The sequence below is a fragment of the Mesoplodon densirostris genome, chromosome 1 (assembly GCF_025265405.1).
Source record: "Mesoplodon densirostris isolate mMesDen1 chromosome 1, mMesDen1 primary haplotype, whole genome shotgun sequence".
Classification (NCBI taxonomy): Eukaryota; Metazoa; Chordata; class Mammalia; order Artiodactyla; family Ziphiidae; genus Mesoplodon; species Mesoplodon densirostris.
Genome location: NC_082661.1, coordinates 199171084 through 199190908, shown reverse-complemented (window position 1 = coordinate 199190908; position 19825 = coordinate 199171084). Strand labels below are relative to the sequence as shown.

The following is a 19825-nucleotide window of genomic DNA, read 5'->3' as shown; positions in this document are numbered from 1 at the left end:
AAGAATTAAAAATGGGGAGAAAATGGGAGAAGCAAGTTTCTGCTATTTATCTCCTATTTTTTTTAATAAGAAAGATGACCTGTTTCTTTCCATTATAATACTTCTCAAATATTTTGTTTTCTTCTCAAAGAGAAATAATAAATTACTTTGTGAAATAAAAGTAGGATCTGGTTTTTATAAACATCATTAAGTGTAGCTTATAATTAAATTTTACTGTAGCAGTGGCTTGGATAGTGGTCATTGGTGATTTTCTTTTTCTATCTGATCTTTACTTGTACTCTGTAGTTTCCAACATTTCTGCAATGTGCTTATTACTTTAGTAGTAAATATAAGTAAAAACATATGCTATTTAACTTTTTAAGTGAACATAAATTACATTAAAACTGGATAATAGCTTTGGAGTTCAAAAATAAAATTATTGTATAGAAACTGAAGAGTAGTATTTAAAATTAATCAGCCTTGTTAAAGTCACTATTTTAGAAATCTATATGATATTTTTCTCAAGAGATTTTCTTTGGCTTATAGGTAGTATGATCACATCTATGGAAGGTCTGGGTTCTGATAGTGTCTTCAGCTTACATGAAGATAACCATTACCGCATAAGCAAGAGCCTAGTGAAATCTGCAGAAGGAAGTACTGTACCCCTGACCAGGGTGAAGTGCCTGGTCTCCATGACAACCCCACATGACATCAGACTTCATGGGTCATCAGTTACTCCAACTTTTGTTGAATTTGACACATCCCTTGAAGGGTTTGGGTAAGAAATTTGCCAGGTAGCCAAGCTATTATATTTCATGCCTCAGTCTTGCCTTTGAGAAATAGATCTTTGGTTTTAAATCTACTTGATTAAAATTTAGTATATGCTATATATTTTCAAATGATTGAGTTCCTTGAGCATGTTAAGATTTTTGGATTTAATTGTTCTTAATTATTTTGCTAAATAAGTTGATATGGTATAGGAGTCAGCAGTCTAAGGTGCACGGTCCAAATCTGTTTTTGTAAATTCTCTTTTTTTCTTTTTTTGTAACTAAAGTTTCATGGTAACACAGCCTCATTCATTTATGTATATGTATTATCTATGGCTGCTTTCATGCTAGACTGCAAAGTCATGATGGAGGCTATCTGGTCTGCAAAGCATAAAGTATTTATGCTCTGGCCTGCTCTGGAAAATGTTTGTCAACCTCTGATTTAGTACAATAAAGTTACAGATAATATGCAAATTAAAATTAGATTACAAGCTCTTTGGCTAGGTTTTGTCCTTTTTTCTCTCAAATTACCTAACTTAGTATGTTATACATTATAAGTATTAGTATTTTATACATTATAAGTATTCAGTTACTATCACATTAAATGAATAAATACTTTGAAGTGGCAGAAACACTTTAATAGCAGAAGTAACAAATAAAGAATCTAGGCAGTTCCCTAGTGGCCTAGTGGTTAAGATTCGGGCTTTCACTGCTTTCGCCCGGGTTCAATCCATGGTTGGGGAACTGAGATCCCATAAGCCGCATGGCGAAAAACAAAAAGAGAGAGATTCTCCTCTGCTTATAAAAAATAAGTTAAAAAAGTTCTATAATAAAGTGTATTAATAATTTTAAAAAAAGAATCTATAGCAAATCTAGAAGAGTATATTTATAAAGTCTGTCAGCCTCGAAATGGACATAAACGCTAAGAGAAAAGACCTATGTCTGTACTGGTTGTTTGTGGGATTCTTCTACATTGATCTAAAACTATAAGTTGTATTTTAAGAACATTGTCGTGGGTTAGTATCGAACAATGAATTAAAACATATTTGGGACTGGGCAGAACTAATCAGGACAGTGTAACAGAGGAGAGTGACTCACTAGAAAGGGGCACAGGGGAGTTTTTCTGTGGTGATGAAAAATTTCCAATGTCTTGAACAGGTTATACTTTGGTGCATTTTACCATCTGCAAATTATACTATGATTTTTTTTAATTTAAATTTTTAAAAATGGAGATTTTTTAAATATATCTTTTGGTACTCACATAATTGAAAGAAGGGAAGGACTTTGTTAGGCATCCAGACATATTCCATGATCTCTTATCTCTGGTTACCCTTAAATAATGGTAGTTTATTCCACTGTACTAAGTACATAGTAATAAGAGAAGAAAACAGTTGCTCTCTAATATGTACGTTTTCTTTTCTTTAACAGCTGCCTGTTCCTGCCCAGTTTGGCCCCTCATAATGCCCCTACAAACAATGCCGTCACAACAGGTCTTACCGATGGGGCCGTGGTCAGTGGCATTGGTTCCGGTAAATATTACTTTCTCTGCTTATGAGATTTTTTTTTTCCAGTAGATTATATTTTATTTAGAGATTTTGCTTTTCTTGGCATCTTTTTAAAATATGAGTCAACACAAACTCTTTCATTGTTATTTTTCTATTTTCACTTTAGGTGAAAGATTCTTCCCTCCTCCATCTGGCTTAAGCTACTCCAGCTGGTTTTGCATTGAACATTTCAGTTCTCCTCCAAATAACCACCCTGTCAGACTTCTTACTATTGTTCGCCGAGCGAATTCTTCTGAGCAGCATTATGTGTGCCTTGCCATAGTTCTATCAGCAAAAGACCGATCGCTGATTGTCTCCACCAAAGAGGAACTACTCCAAAACTATGGTCAGTATCTATCTTTTTCTTTTTGCTTCTTGTGACTATTAAAAGTAGCAAACTTCATTTTAATGGTTGGTTTTAAGGTCCAGCTGGTAATTCTTTTCTAATTTAAATTATTATAGAATAGAACAGGTTATATAAAATCTTGAATATTGTCTACCAGTGAAATTTTAAGGCACCTTCACTTTCAAAAGAGACTTAGATAGAAAACAGTGGAGAGAGTTCCTAAAATAAGGATTCATCTCTACTTGCCAAGAAATCACAGCTTTTGCTAGGAGTGCAGGATGCTTGTTTAATATATTTTAGTGGGGATTTTCATTGGCTGTGAGTTCTGCTTAACTAATGAATATTCATTGAGCACCTGCCTACCATATGTGCCACTCTGTGCTAGACACAATAACATTTTAATTACTTTATTCATCACTTACCTTCAAGACTTAACACAGTCCATTTAATAATCCTAATTCGCTAATTCCCTCCAATATGCCATAATGTTACGTTACTGTGCAATAGAACTTCAAACTCAAGGCATTCATGAATATCTTCCTAAATGATATGAGTAACATAAAATAGAAATCTCAGTTCACTGAATTTTCTTTGCTCGGAATATAAGCATTTGTGTATGTATATTTATATGTACCTCTTTTTTATCATCTGATTTTGTCTTTTAACTGACTAAATAAAATAATAGCACATATTGCTTCCCCTGTGTTTGGTATTCACATATTAATTGAATATGAATGTTAGCTCCTCAGTTTGATTGTAAGGCTTTTTGTCTTATTAAGATTCTTCATCATGATCAGCACAGAGTTAGGCATCAATACAGTAAGTGCTTTAAAATCCTAGTGGATACTTTATTTGCCCCTTTTGTTGCATTTGATCCTATTGATGTTTTCTTCCTAATTAAAACTATCTGCAGTCTTCAATTTGAGATACCCATTACTTGTTCTTTCACTATTTCTCTTACCTCTCTTGCAATTTCTTTCAACAGCTTTCTCTTCCATCTTCCCATCTTCCCCTTAAAATTAGTATTCTTCAAGCTCTTATGTTTAGTCTTTGTACTCAACCTGTTCTTCATGAGAAAACATCAATTTCTTTTAGCATTAGGTCTTTTTACCCTCAGGGACTCTGAAGTTAAAAAATTTTAATATGTCTGTGTCCCAGGCTTTGTCCTCATATTTTCAACTGCATATTAGATATCTTAATATGAATAGTCCTCCTGAAAAACTTCAAACTGTAATATTTGTTCTTAAAATCTGTATCTCCTTCTATTTTCCTGTCTTGGTAAATGACACCCTCACTAGCAGTTATCCCATCTAGAAACCTCAAGTCATCCTTGAAAATGCCACCCCTTCTACTAAGTCTTACTGTATTATGCATCCTTAACATTTCTTGAATCTTCCTTTCCTCCCTATGTCCACTGTCATAGCCTTTGTTTAATATTCTTTATCACTTATCTGGATTTCATAGATTTTAATTCTTTGTTTTGTTTTTGTCTGTCTACCTTACTAGAATTCTCAAGTTCCCACACACAATGTTATTATCTTTGTAATCTAGGCCCTGCCACCGAAAATAGTGCCTAGCATATATTAGGCCCACAAATATTATATAAAAGAATAAATGAATGAATGAGAAGAAGGAAAAATAAAGGAAGAAAAACACAGATGACTTGAAAGGGAAATACTGAGAAAAGTGAATAATAATGGAGAATTTGGAAAGAAGATAGAATTTCATGGAAAAGTTAGGATTAGATCTAGGGATATTTCAATAAAAAATGTTTTCTAACTATATCATTTTCACTAAATGTACTTTTCAAGACTACGATAGTCTATATATAACTAGAAATTATAGTAACATATACCTTAGTAACACAAACGATGCTACTATTACAAGCATCCGTCCTCTGAACAGCTATAGTCCATTAAGATGCCTAGGTAACTAAAAGCTGTCAGAAACCAGTTGGCTTACCAAATATCCTGACACACCACTGAACGCTGGGTATATCTTGGTTTAAGCTTGAGTCAGAATGTGAAGCTCTCAGAAAATCTTTATGAGTAATATCTTCTACAGTTCTCAAGAAGATTAAGTCTAATAACCAGGGAAGGGAGAGGGAACAGTTCTTGGTTTCACCCATAACCTTTTATCTTTTCATTTGCATCCCTTGGTCCATAACACTAGACCTTTCAAAGCTATTTGACCCTGCTTTTTGCCTAGTTTATTCAAGTCTCTTCCTAATTAGGTCACCTATGGATAAGATGCTGTCTTTGTAGTGGTCTTAACTCATCAGTAGATGTATCTTCTGAATTGTCATTTAAAAATATAATCTTGGGGGACTTCCCTGGTGGCACAGTGGTTAAGAATCCACCTGCCAGTTCAGGGGACATGGGCTCGATCCCTGATCCAGGAAGATCCCACATGCCGCGGAGCAACTAAGCCCTTGCGCCACAACTACTGAGCCTGTGCTCTAGAGCCCATGAGCCACAACTACTGAGCCCGTGTGCCACAACTACTGAAGCCCACGCACCTAGAGCCCATGCTTTGCAACAAGAGAAGCCACTGCAATGAGAAGCCCACGCACTGCGACCAAGAGTAGCCCCCACTCACCACTACTAGAGGAAGCCCGAGCACAGCAACGAAGACCTAATGCAGCCAAAAATTAATTAATTAATTGATTAAAAAATAATAATAATCTTGACATTTTAGTATATGCAAATATTTTAAGATTCCAGAAGTAAAATATTTTATTTGTGATTCTTTCTTCAAATAATTTAAACTTTTAATTTTCAGTATATTATATGTGTTTGTACTGAAAACTGGTGGGTCTGCTTTAAGATACATGGTTAAGATTAGCTCTTTTTAAAAAGTTTTTCTTGGGGTGGGGGAAGGAATGAATTTTTAACATCTGGATTTCTGCTGCTGTCCCACCCTCTCTTGAATTCTTATTAAAGATAAATTAATTTTTAACTAGCTTAACATTAAGTTAATACTTAACCCATTATTTCCTGGCATGATTTGGCAACATACAGGGTAGCAGAGACAAGCCAGATTAGAGTCAAGAGTGATTGCAAATGTTAGCAAATCACCAGAGTTGTCAGGTAAAGCAGGAAACTTGGACCAAAAAAATACCTTTCCACTCCATAAATCGCCTCCTTACTACCAGCTATTGTTAGACAAGGGTCAGGGTGGCACAACCACAAACTAAAAACAGATAGTTGCCCCCTTGTATCATTGAGAGCATAAAGAAAGAATAAAATTTTTAATTTTCTTGGTTGTTTGTCTAACCAGTGCTATAATCAAATGCATCTCAAACTAGGATTTTAAAAGACCTTTTATAACAGACCATGACAGGTAATAATCAACTAATCTCTTGTTGTTGTTGTCTATTGTAACTTTATTTTACTGTCTATTTTATTTATTTTTTATTTCCTTAGTTATTAAACTTTATTTGATTATAACTGTATGTATCTTGAACAGAACAAAGCACAATATATCCCAGGTTTTAGGTAAAGTTATTGAATGAATGGGGTATTTTCATTTACATCATCATCATATTACTTTAGCATAGAGTCAAAGTCTAGATGTGAATAATTGTTAGAATGAGGATGATGTTAAGTTTTTAATTTCTTTCCCCTCTTCGTTTTAGTTGATGATTTTAGTGAAGAATCCTCTTTTTATGAGATTCTGCCATGCTGCGCTCGCTTCCGCTGTGGAGAACTGATCATTGAGGGACAGTGGCATCATCTGGTTCTGGTGATGAGCAAAGGGATGCTGAAGAACAGCACTGCAGCCCTCTACATTGATGGACAGCTTGTCAGCACCGTGAAGGTGAGCGTACTTGTGCTTATAAATCTCAACCTGCTTTTATAAGATAGTTTAGGGGTGGGTGTGTTTGCCTGTATGTGTGTTTGCAGAGGTATTGTTTTAAATTGCTGTCTTAATTTTAACTTGACCTTCAGTACCCATTTAAACAATAGGTGAGAGTCATGTGGCTGGTTAATTCAAGTCACTTGATTAGAAAAGACTCAAAAGGAGGGGTTACAGGGTACTAAAGATGTTAGTGAATATGTCAGTGCTTGAGCCAGATTGTTAAGTGCTTTTTCACCAGAGAGAAACCAGTTGGATGGTTGGAAACCAGATGGATGCCTAAATTAAGTAAATGATGAACACAGTATTTTGTCACTTCATTGTTATTACTGTATGCAGTCCAGTAGATTCTGTGCTCCTTTAGAGCTGGAACTGTTTTTATTCATCCTTGTTTTCAGATCACCCAGATTAGTCCCTGATAATAATAGTAATGAGGTGTTCCCTTATTGTTTGTTGAATAAATGAATGTATAAATATTACTCTAGATAGCTGTACTACAGTATTCAGAGGAGTTGCAAGAGAATTAAAGCAACCAGTAAAGAATCAGAAGTTCTTTTTGTGAATCAGGATGAATGCTACTCGTTACTTTCTACCGAATTGAGCTAGCAAGCTCTTAAAATTCTTTAACTTCTAAAAGATGGTATCCATTTTTATAGTGATATCACTTAAAAGAAGCAGCAAAGGTCCACCTTTTGTGTGAATTGAAGTTTAAAAAGCAGTGAAATGGGCAGCCTTTTTGAATACATTTCCTTCCTTAATGATATTTTATTGTGACATCGTGTTTCAGTATGATAAACCCTAAAATGGACTCTGGGAATAGTCATTTATTTTCTCTGTATACAGGATTGCATTTGAAATGGGCTTGTAGATTCTTTAGTAGGTTGCTCCTTCATTATTTTTAGTATCATTGAAAATAAAAATGTCCTCAACTTCTAGAATTGAGAGGTAGGAGATTTATTATTAATATATTTACATCATCACCATTACTGTGCCTGTGAGAAGTCACAGTCCTGTGAAACCAACTTTAGGTCGATTGTTGGTCTTCATACTCATACTGTTAACATCACAAGGAGTTGTTCTTTAATATATGGAATCATAGATATGATCTGAAGCTAGGACAGTGTTATGACAAAACAGTCTATGGGAATGTTACTCATTCTGTCAAGTGATGAAGGCTGCCTGTACCACAAGAAGCAACTTGATTTCCTAACCCCTTACACTCTAATTATATATTTATTGTAATGAATTGAATGATAATTTAAGCATCTTGTCAGTGTCATTTCAAATCTGAGAATATATTTTTCACTGAGATTAAACCGTGTGTGTATAAATTATAACATAGACTATTTTTCTAATACTTTTATAGCCCTTTACCCATTATAAAACACTTTGCATGAATAATTTTATTTAACAGACTCATACTGAAGGTATCATAACTAATTTCAAGACTGCCTGAATATCATAGTTGGAAAGCTGTTTTTATATCAACCTGAAAATTTCATAGCAGCATCGTTAATTTGGTATGCAAACCAACCAGATAGTAACAGAATCCCTATATTTGACTGTTGCCCTTTCTAGCGTTAGATAGTTTATCTGTATTAATCTGTATTACAGAGTTGGATTACAAATTTCCAACTTGCTGATCAGGTTCTAGAATCCTGGCCTGCCCTTATGTTTCTCTGCTCAACAGCTTTTGTACATTGATAAAGTTGTATGGCCTTGGGATAATGAAAATATACACAAAAAGTGGTTATTTTCCCGGTGAAAGTGTTTTGGGTTGAATTTCACACATTTGCTTTCATTTTCTTTACAGCTGCATTATGTTCACAGTACTCCCGGGGGCTCAGGCTCTGCCAATCCACCGGTGGTTAGCACAGTCTATGCATACATTGGTACTCCGCCTGCCCAACGCCAAATCGCTTCGTTGGTTTGGCGCTTGGGACCCACGCACTTTCTAGAAGAAGTTTTACCTCCTTCAAATGTTACTACCATTTATGAACTAGGACCAAATTATGTTGGAAGCTTTCAGGCCGTATGTATGCCATGTGAGTAACATATTCTTTGTTCATATAGTTGTATAAAACTTACCTCCTGTTGTATAGATGCATGAATAAGTGCATATGTGTAGATTAGGTTATACATTACATTTATCCAAAAAAAGGGGCCTTCTCCTCCACTTTTCTCCAGCATGATACTATTGACCACTCACTCCTATTCAAAATGCTCTCCTCCACTGGTCATCCTATGCTTTCTTGTTTCTTGTCTTCATGCCTAGTCACTAGTTTTCCAGTTTCTCTTGTTGGCTCCAAGATGTGGGTATACACTTTCTAACATTATAACCCCAGGCTTGTTCTCTCTGTTATTTCTCCTATTACATGAAGCAGTTTAAAGTATATCTACTCTGGTTAAAGGAAAGAAAGATGGGTCTAGAAGACACACACATGTATTCTTTAGGTCAGACCAGTTAACATCAACTTTCCTCGTCTCTTTATTCTTGCAGTCCACTCCTGTTATCCGTTCTCCCAAAAGGAATTTAGAATCAGAGAGTTGATGTTAAGCTGCAGTTCCTTTGTAGTACTCTTTCCAAATGATGTCTTCCATTCCCTTGTTCTCATTCTGCCAAAGTTCTCAGAAGAGTTGGGACAAATATGTTGTAAATGGTAATAATCTTATGGCTAAGTAATTTCTCTTTCACTCAGGTTCTTGATTCAGATAGTGTCTGATAATAGCTAACACTGACTGAGCACTTAATGTGTGCTGAATAATTTAATATGCATGAAGGACATAGCTACTCTGAGCCCTTCACAAGTATTTTTTGTTAATTATTTATTTATTTATGGCTGTGTTGGGTCTTTGTTTCTGTGCGAGGGCTTTCTCTAGTTGTGGCAAGCGGGGGCCACTCTTCATTGCGGTGCACGGGCCTCTCACTATTGCGGCCTCTCGTTGCGGAGCACAGGCTCCAGACGCGCAGACTCAGTAATTGTGGCTCACGGGCCTAGTTGCTCCGCGGCATGTGGGATCTTCCCAGACCAGGGCTCGAACCCGTGTCCCCTGAATTGGCAGGCAGATTCTCAACCACTGCGCCACCAGGGAAGCCCCCTTCACAAGTATTTATTCATCGCCTCAAAACACTGGGATGTAGGGGCTGTTGTTTTCATCCCCATTTTACAGATGAGGAAACTGAGGTGCAGCAATGTACAGGTCACACAGCTTTTAAGCAATAAAGCAGAGGTTCAAACTTAAACCATCTTGCTTTAAAACTACTTTGCCATGTTGTCTGGAAGAATAAAGAGAGGCATATGTGAGGGCTCTCACTGGGAAGGAGACCTAGTGTGCTACAAAGCTCATAGACATTCCACTCATTTTCATTCCCTTGTTCCTTGGAACCAAGGGGAAGTGTTTTGTGATTTGTTTGGTAACAGTTAAAACTCTTCCTCTTCCTTTACATTATGCTGTATATTAAGTATATTTTAAGAGTAAAACTCAGGATGTAAAGCTTTATGACTGGATGCTTTTCCTCATTTTCTAATTAAAGAAATAAATAAAGAGCTGGAAATTAAATAAAACAGTTTTTAAATTTAGCTCCCTTGTTCCACTTTAAAAGATTTTCAAGGCTACCCATTTAAAAATGATAATAAGAATTAAAAAGTTGTGTTAGGATCAGGAGAAAAACTGACGATTTTGAAAAGGATTATTCTTCTTTTGAAGGTAAAGATGCAAAATCCGAAGGTGTGGTCCCATCTCCTGTGTCGTTAGTACCAGAGGAAAAGGTATCATTTGGCCTTTATGCACTGTCTGTGTCCGCCCTAACAGTGGCAAGAATCCGGAAAGTGTACAACAAGTTGGACAGCAAAGCCATCGCTAAACAGGTAAGCAGATTGATTTCCCAGTGGGCTGCCGCTGGTTCTCACTGGAAAGATGTTCCAGAGCTTCCTTCTGGGCACCACACAAGTATGAGTGGTTGCTAAAAACAGTGCCTTTCATACATTGTTTTGGTTTATTTACCTTTGAATTTAAGCCAAAACATAATTAGATATATAGTTTAATTTGGAAGAGTGAGAATTCAAGTGCATAGTTTATATTAATTCTTATATTTTTATTGGCAATTAAGAAATCGAACTTTAGGCAACTAAAGGAAGCAATTGCTATTTTTAAGGCTGTAATTTTTTTCTGGATAACCTACTAAATGCCGGGCACCATTTTGTTCATGACATAGCAGTAGATAAAGAGAAAATCCCTGCCTTTATTAAGGTTCTTACATTCCAGTGGAAGAGGCATACAATAATAACTAAAGAAATAACCTGACCATAGAGTATGTTAGAAGATGAAGAGTGCTATGTGGAAACATAAAGCAGGAAACGTGAGAGAAAGAAGCTTATAGTTTTAAGTAGGATGGTCAGTGGAGGCCTCACTGAGAAGGTGAAATTGGAGCAGCCTTTTGAAACAGATGAGGCAGCAAAGCATGAGAATATGGAGAATAAGATGCATGCATAGGCAGGTGGGGTTTGCATTCCAGAAATACAAGTGCTAAGAGCCTGAGGAAAGTGCATGCCTGCCACAGAGGCAGGTGTGGCTAAACAAAACCAGAGAAGGCCTGCGGGGTTCGCGAGGCAAAAGTAGAGTCACTTTTTCTGATACGGAGAAAACTATAGGAAGAGTAGCTGGGGGGTGGGGGAGGGACTGAGAATTAAGTTTTGCAAAAGTTTGAGAAACATATTAGACATCTTAGGGGGGGACATCATTGGAAATATGAATCTGAGTTCAGGGGAGAGGTTCGAATGCCACGGGTGTTCATAGGTGGTGTTAAGGCCACAAGACTAGGTACACTTACCAAAGAGGAGATGGAGATGGAGATGAGGAAAGGTTTACAGATGGAGACCAGGGACATTCCAGTGTGACAGCGTTGGGAAGATGATGAAGAACGAGCAGAAAAGACAACGGAGCCAGCAAGAATGGAGAAAAGCTAGGAAAATCTGGTGTTGTAGAAGTCTTATTCACTGTGGTAGATGTGTTAGAGCAGTCAGAAAGATGAAGGCTGGCCATCGGGTTTAGGAAGGGTGGAAGTCATCAGTGAGCTTGACAAGACGTTTTGGATGATTAAAGGAGGCAAAGCTAAGGGGAAGGAAATCAAGAGGCTGGAAGGGAAAGGATTTGGGAACAGTAAGTATTGACAAGCTCTTGTGCAGAGGTTTGCCTGTGAATATATATATACATGTATATATATATATATATATATATATATATATATATAAAATCTTCTAAGGAATATTAACTACATAAATTTATTCTACCGGTAACAACAGAATTAAGTCTATGCCTTATATTTGCTTTAAAAGCACATTGTGTATGTATGTGCAAAATTTAACATTTATTTTGTGTACAGGGCATGTTTTGTCCATAAACTTTTGGATAATCTATGTGACATTTACTTGGCTATGGAGTAAAGCAAGTATTATATTCACTAATCAGAAATACTGTGTGGCAGCGAGTGACAAGAACCTTTAAACCACAACAGAGTCTCATTCAGAAGGACCCCTGAGGCTGTTTCCCAAGACCCCCTTGCCATCTTTCTCTCAGTAGACTGTATTTAACTGAGTCTACTCAGGTACCTCTGAGTTTCCACACCTTTGGAAGTATTTGCACATTTAAAAGAAAATGAATACTCATGTTTTTAGTATTCTGTTATGGAGAGAGAGAAAAGATATGTTCCTCATCATGTTCTTTTTTCTTTTCCAGTCAAAATGTTCAGACTGTTCCTGTTTAGTTACATTTTTCCCTTTCCTATTCTTCAGTTAGGCATTTCCTCCCATGAGAATGCCACTCCTGTGAAGTTGATACACAACTCAGCAGGGCATCTTAATGGACCAGCACGGACAGTTGGGGCTACTCTGATTGGATACTTGGGTGAGTCAAATTGCCTTTGTCTTTCAGACTTCTTTATTTGCCTTCAAATCCGCGTTCACTTTCTTCACTGAGTGTGGTGTTTAAGTTCATATTCGATAGTGCTGACCTGTAATGTTCTTACAATATTTAGAGATTAATGTCAATCCCAAACTCCAGTCAGCTTTAAAAATTATAATCTTTGATAAAATTCCATTAACTTTTCCCCTCTTTTGTCAACACTGATGAGCACTGACTGTATATTTCTACATAATTTCAAGGTGAAGGTCACACTACATTCAGCAAAGACTTGGAAATAGTGATGATTGCTATTGTTACATGGTTTGCTGCTGCAGTGGTGACACTCATGGTGCTTTTTATTTGGAAATGAGCTAGAAATACGAGCTTCAGAGTATGAGCACTGTGGATCCAACTATAATAAAAGTTAGCGCTGCAGAGCCTCTTACCCAATGTCTACTTAGAAAGAATTGATGGTTTTGGTTAGATAGAATTTTGAGATATAACCCAGTCAGGCCATCTAAAATTCAGAACTGGCAATTACGTATTTTAATGTGCAAATCAGTACAGAATATTGGTTCCTTTTAAAATAAAAAGCGTTGTGCTGGTCAGCGTCCTACATGTTTATCAGGCGATTATTATTGTCCCCGCAATGTGCACATCTCTTTGTTTTTCTTTTTTGGCTATAGTGCACTGACAAAAGTTTCCTTTATGCTAAGGCACATGGTAATTTTTCTTTTTTCGATTCAACAAATATTTACTGAGCACTGCTCTATGTCCTTTGCAAAAATACAGCGGCACTGTGGTATAGTAGAAAGAGCAGTGAATGAAGAGTTCAGAGATTTAGGTTCTCACCCCTATTCTGTCACTGTGGATTTAAGCCAGACATTGAGCTCCATGGATGTCAATTTTCTTATCTACAAACTAGTAATACTGGCCCTAATTACCTTAGAAGCTAGCTTTCAAAATCCATGCCATAATGTATGAAAGTATTGTGGATACTACAGAGCACACAGAAATATAAAATGCATATTAGCTTTATTTTTTAAAAACTCAATCTTGATTGGTAGGCAAATGACATTTAAACAACGTCTTTTTTAAAAAACAAGGTTAGGGGGGCTTCCCTGGTGGCCCAGTGGTTGGGAGTCTGCCTGCCGATGCCGGGGACACGGGTTCATGCCCCGGTCCGGGAGGATCCCACATGCCCCGGAGCGGCTGGGCCCGTGAGCCATGGCTGCTGAGCCTGCGTGTCCGGAGCCTGTGCTCCATAATGGGAGAGGCCACAACAGTGAGGGGCCCGTGTACCCAAAAAAAAAAAACAAGGTTAGGAATGTAGATGTGAATTTTTTATTTTTTTTTTAATTGACAAAGTTAGTTCCAGTACTGTGTTTCCACATACTTACGCTCTTCAGGGTCACTGATGTACTGTTACTCAGATTACATAACTAAGAGAAGCTTTGAGCAGTGGTCAGGAATGTGCTCTGTTTGGCTTTTCTGTAGGGAATACTTCATCCTTGCCAGGGTGGCTTCTCCATCCCATTCCCCAATTCACAGAGATGAAGTGCTTTTGCTCTCCCCAAGTTTATTCTCCAGCAGTACCTAGTAAGGCATTCTCCCTTGCTTCAGAAATATATTCCCAAGGCCTCTGTACTTCTGAGTCTTTACATTGCGCGAAGCTATAGAGTAGAAACACTTGTGCTTCCTCTCAAACCTGCTCTTCTCTACTCCCTCCTTTACTCCCAACTCTTCTCTGAAAGTATATCAGCATTTATTGCCTTCTCCCAAATTCTACCTTGAATTTTTTTTTTTTAGAATATTTTTTTTTGATGTTGGGGGTAGGAGTTTATTAATTAATTTATTTATCTGGCTGTGTTGGGTCTTCGTTTCTGTGCGAGGGCTTTCTCTAGTTGTGGCAAGCGGGGGCCACTCTTCATCACGGTGCGCGGGCCTCTCACTGTCGCGGCCTCTCTTGTTGCGGAGCACAGGCTCCAGACGTGCAGGCTCAGTAGTTCTGGCTCACGGGCCTAGTTGCTCCACGGCATGTGGGATCCTCCCAGACCAGGGCTCGAACCCGTGTCCCCTGCATTAGCAGGCAGACTCTCAACCACTGCGCCACCAGGGAAGCCCTAGAATTTTTATTTTAGGATAGAAGGGTATTTTGTTTTTAGGCATAATTTATAATTAATTAAATATTTCTTAAGATGATTTATTCAGTTCTTGTTTACAGTGGGGAATTTATTTTAATTATTTTTCACTGTCTTTTAATCAGGAGTAAGAACATTTGTTCCTAAGCCTGTTGCCACTACTTTGCAGTACATTGGTGGAGCTGCAGCCATCCTGGGCCTGGTGGCCATGGCTTCTGATGTGGAAGGGCTATATGCAGCAGTCAAGGCCCTGGTTTGTGTGGTCAAGAGTAACCCACTAGCCAGCAAAGAGATGGAAAGAATCAAGGGCTACCAGGTTTGTAACCATAAAGCTTGGTCTTCACTTTACTTTGCACTAAAAATCTTCTAATTTTCATTGTAGTTCATGTAGTTTCAAACTCTGGAAGAATAGTATTGTCCAAGTAAACTTTAGAAGTTGGTAGCTTTTATTAAAACCAACATATTTCGAGTGAGAATATAAGTTGTTAGTTTGGGGTTATTTTTTTCTGTGGAAACAGGAATTAAATGAAATAGGGTCATACTACCACCTGCTCTAGAGACTGCCAAGTTGGTAATACATCCAGAGTTCTCCTCATTAACCTCGTCTCTCCCCTCCACACCCAGTCATCTTGTACTCCCCCCACCCCCTTACTTACCTAGGGCATGTGAGAGCCACTGTGTGCCATTACTAGTCCTGAAAATGCATGTGGGATTAAAAAATATGTTGTGTTCATGTATTTACAATCTCTACTAGGTTTAGGCAGAAAGTTACTTACAAGAAGAGGAACAAGTATTTGGAGCAAGATTAAGTTCCTCTAATGTAGATGAAGTACAAATGCCTTCTTCTCTAACTTTAGCCAATAGTTCACTGGTAGTAGATAAGCTGTTTACTGTAGTGTTTTCTGTAGATTTAATTATCTAATTTTATGTTCTGTTTTGCAAAACTTTCAAAATGATAATTGCAGCATTGTTTATCATGAAAAAATAGGAATAATCTAAAGGTTCCAGTAGTATCGAAATGACTAATAATACTATAACCATCTCACATATCATTCAACCTTTTAAAATTATAATTATGGAAACTAGGTTGCAAAAGAAAAAAAATCCTTTGGATAAAATGTTATGTAGAGAACAGGAGTAGAAAATTGTATACACATGATGGCAACAATTTAAATATTTCTGTGTGAATAGAGTTTATGTAAAAGTGGATATTTTAATAAGAGGATGATGGGATTACCCTGCTTTTCACATTTTCTCTGATGTTGCATTGTCATAGTAAAAATTTAGAAACCAGCATAGAAGTCTCAGGAATTGCTCTACTTAGTGTTCTCCAGTGTGTGTTTGTGTGTGTATGTGTGTGTACGTATATGATGATTGACCAACAGGCATTTGGTATTGATTTCTTTTAGTTGCTGGCGATGCTGCTTAAGAAGAAACGTTCCCTTCTTAACAGCCACATTCTCCATCTAACTTTTTCCTTGGTGGGAACTGTTGACAGTGGACACGAGACCTCCATTATTCCAAATTCAACTGCTTTCCAGGATCTACTTTGTGATTTTGAAGTATGTATATAAACACTAGCTGGTAATATATAATCAAGGAACTGATTTCTTATTCTGTATATTGATAGAGTTAACTAATGAACAGTTTTGTCTCTAAGGTGTGTTTATGTTCTAAAGTTTTATGATGCTCATGTTAATGTCATTAGTAAAATATACAAAATAAGGTAGTGATTGGGTTCCTTCTTCCCAAAGTTATTGCATTTTACAAGTAGTATAGAAATGAAATGGTGCAATGCGTGTGCCTAACGATAGCCAGTTTGCTGTTGCCACTGGCATCACAAGAGGCAAACATATTTTCATCAAAAATTTTTGATAGTAACTTTCCCTCAGTAAATAGGAGCTAGACCTGAAATTTGGGTTACTAGTAGCTGTATAGGAAAATATTCTTTTCACCAAAATAGCAAAATTTTTATTTCCACTGTCTTATTACCATAACAGCTTCCACTCTGTCCTCTCAGGGCACCACTTAATCTTGCATATCCTTTCTCCATTTCATTTCTTGTTCACAGCACTTTGCATACTCATCACTGTATAAAATCTCCCCCTGTGAGGCTGAAGGCTTTATGAATGCAGAGATCATGTCTATCTATCTTCATCTTTGTATCCCTACCACCCAGAATGGTGCCTAGCACTTGGTGTTTGCTGTGATGTCTGGCCTTCACTCTTCTTCTTTGTAACTCTAATAAGCTCAGTCTTGTCAGTTATTTTAAATCCCCAACAAACAGACTGTGCCCAAATTGCTTTTCTGAAACTTTATTTGAAAGCTTATTAGCAGCCCTCTTCTAAATAAAAATCCATGGCTTCTACTCAGTTCTCGGTACCCCTAGCTCTCAGCAGCATCTGATGCAGTCCATTTCCCTCTTCTTGCATCTCCTAGTTCTTTTACTAGCTTTTAGGCATCACTCTCCTGGTTCATATATCTTGCTCACTACTTTCCCCATAATTTTCTGGTTATAGAATTTTCATTACTTTGTATAAACGTGTCCACCTTTGCTGCTTTATCCTTTCCTTTATTTGTTGTTTTCTTTCCTTTAGATTCTCACCCAGTCCCACAGCCTCATTTCTGCAGAGGTGACTCACAAACCTAAATCTTTAGCTTGATATCTGAACTCCGGGCTTATTTCTAACTTCTTCCTCAACATTTCCATTTTTATATCCCAGCAACACCTACGCTGAACTTAACATCCTTCCCCAAGTTAGAGCTTCCTTTTAACTTCTGTTTCTATTAATAGCACCACCATTCCCCCATTCACTGAGGCTTGAAATTGAAAAATCAGCTTCCTCCTTCCTCACTGTTTATAAACAGCCCATATTAAGTCATATAGATTCTGCTTCCACATTTCATGTAGTCTGTGTTTTCTCTTTCTCCTGCTACATCCTCATCCAAGCCCTAATCAATTCTATTCTTACTAAAATAATGATCAGTTCTTTCTCCCTTTCCTCAATCTATCCTATATATTTTTTAACCTCATTCTTTCTAAGATATAATCATATAACTTATTAAAAAACTTTCAGTGCTTTTTCTTTGCTACACAATAAAATACACATTTCTCAGCCTGATATACAAAGTTCTGATACAGAGACCTCTCATTCTGTTAGAAAATAATTACTGAATATGTTTGAGCCAAGCACTGTATTAGGTGCTAAGGATGTGAAAATAAAAGATAGAGTCCATGCCTCAAGGCATTTAGTGCATTAGAAGAGAAAAGCAAATAGACAATAAAAATTTTGTGAAAGCTCAGAGGTAAAGGTGTGCAGAGAGGATTATGAGAGTACTAAGGAGACCTAGCTTTGTCTACATCTGGTAATTGACACATTATCTTTAGTTTCAGATTTCTGACTGAAATTCAGTATATAAACATCAGAAATTTAGTTGCTTGACAAATTTTGGCTTCATTTTATAGTACTCTGCACCCTTTGTGGCTTCATATGGCATTCCTAATAACCCCAAACGGCAGTGGTCAATAAATACTTCATTTGCCCTGTTTTTAGAACAGCTATTTGACAATATAAGCAAAATAATTATAATAGCATCCAAGCATTTTCTTTTTTAATGGTTGTTCTAGAATTTGCAGTATACATGTGTAACAGTTCAGTCTGTCTTCAAAGTACATTGTACCACTTCACCTATAGTGTAAAACCCTTGCGATGGTGCCCTTCCATCTCCCCCTTCCTGTCCTTTGTGCCATTCTTGTCATACATTTTACTTCTGTATGTTTATAATCCCCACAATATTTGTATTATTTTTGCTTTAAATAGTCAATTATCTTTCAAAGGCATTAAAAAAGTTTTATAGTCACCCACGTAGTATATGCAGCAAATAGTACTTATGGCATTCTTTATTCCTTTGTGTAGATCCAGATTTCTATCTTGTAATGGAATGATACGTCTGCCTGAAGAACTTGCTGTCACATTTCTTGTAGTGCAGGTTTACTGGTGATAAATTGTCCCATCTGAATAAGTATTTTTCCTTCTTTTTTGAAGGATATTTTTGCATAGAATAGAATTCTGGTTGATGATTTTTATTCTTTTCATACTTTAAAATTGTCAGTTATTCATTCCCTTGTCTTTATGTTTCTTCTGCTTGGGGTTTGTTGACTTTTTTAAGTTGGTGAGTTTGTCATTTTTATCAAATGGGAAGTTTTTTAGCCATCATTTCTTCAGCTGTTTTCCCTGGTCAACACCTGCACCCCTCCAGCGCCACCACTCACACACACTTATTTTGGACTGCAGTTACCCGTATCTTAGGTTCCTGGCTGTTGTCCCACAAGTCACTAATACTCTGTCTAGTCATTTATTTTCAGTATTTTTTTCTCATGCTTCATTTTGAATAGTTTCTATTGTTATGTCTTTAAGTTTACCGAACATTTTTCCTGCAGTGTCTAATCCTCTGTTAGTCCCATCCAGTATGTTTTTCTTTTTCTTTCTTTTTTTTTTTTTTTTTTTGTGGTACGCGGACCTCTCACTGTTGTGGCCTCTCCCATTGTGGAGCACAGGCTCCGGACACGCAGGCTCAGTGGCCATGGCTCACGGGCCCAGCCGCTCTGCAGCATGTGGGATCTTCCCAGACTGGGGAACGAACCCGTGTCCCCTGCATCGGCAGGCAGACCCTCAACCACTGCGCCACCAGGGAAGCCCCTGGTTTTCATTTTGAATATTTTATTTCTCATCTGTAGAAGTTCATTTTGGATCTTGGTTATCTTCTATTTCTCTCCTCATCATTTTCATATTTTTTGTTACATTCTTTATCTTATGGAGCATATTTATTAGCTTTTTAAAGGTCTCAATAACTCTATCATCTCTGTCATTTCTGGGCCTATTTATAATGATTGGGTTTTTTCTCCTACTCATGGCTCATATTTTCCCTTTTTTTTTTTTGCATTCTTCGGAACTTGATTGGATGCTAAATTTTACATTGTTGAATGATAAATTTTGTTTTATTCTTTTAAAGAGTATTAAACTTTGCTCTAGTATTGCAGTTATCTTGATTCTTTTGAGGCATGCTTTTAAGCTTTGTTAGGGTGGACTTTGATTAATCTTTAGTGGTAATTTAGCCCCCCCTACTAAGGTATTACACTTCTGAGACCTCTACCCAACCTCCCCATGTATTATGAAGTCTCTATACTGGTTGGTGGGAGTGCAAAGTAGTTCCAGCCCTTTGTGAGTTTTAGGCATTGTTTGCTGTGCCAGTTTGCAGTGGTTATTTCTAGTTTTGGACCCACACATG

The 19825-nt window shown here is 37.1% G+C and overlaps 1 protein-coding gene across 6 annotated transcripts in view; it reads left to right on the top strand.

The window, feature by feature from the left end:
• Nucleotides 1-19825, top strand: part of WDFY3 (WD repeat and FYVE domain containing 3) — a 281573-nt gene that overhangs the window by 167895 nt on the left and 93853 nt on the right. For all 6 annotated transcript variants that reach the window (XM_060114184.1, XM_060114194.1, XM_060114198.1 and 3 more), the window contains 9 exons: nt 526-757; nt 2175-2275; nt 2418-2636; nt 6274-6455; nt 8308-8539; nt 10203-10363; nt 12287-12398; nt 14662-14852; nt 15946-16098. In XM_060114184.1, the coding sequence (XP_059970167.1) occupies nt 526-757; nt 2175-2275; nt 2418-2636; nt 6274-6455; nt 8308-8539; nt 10203-10363; nt 12287-12398; nt 14662-14852; nt 15946-16098 (1583 nt within the window). The remainder of the gene's footprint in view (nt 1-525; nt 758-2174; nt 2276-2417; nt 2637-6273; nt 6456-8307; nt 8540-10202; nt 10364-12286; nt 12399-14661; nt 14853-15945; nt 16099-19825) is intronic.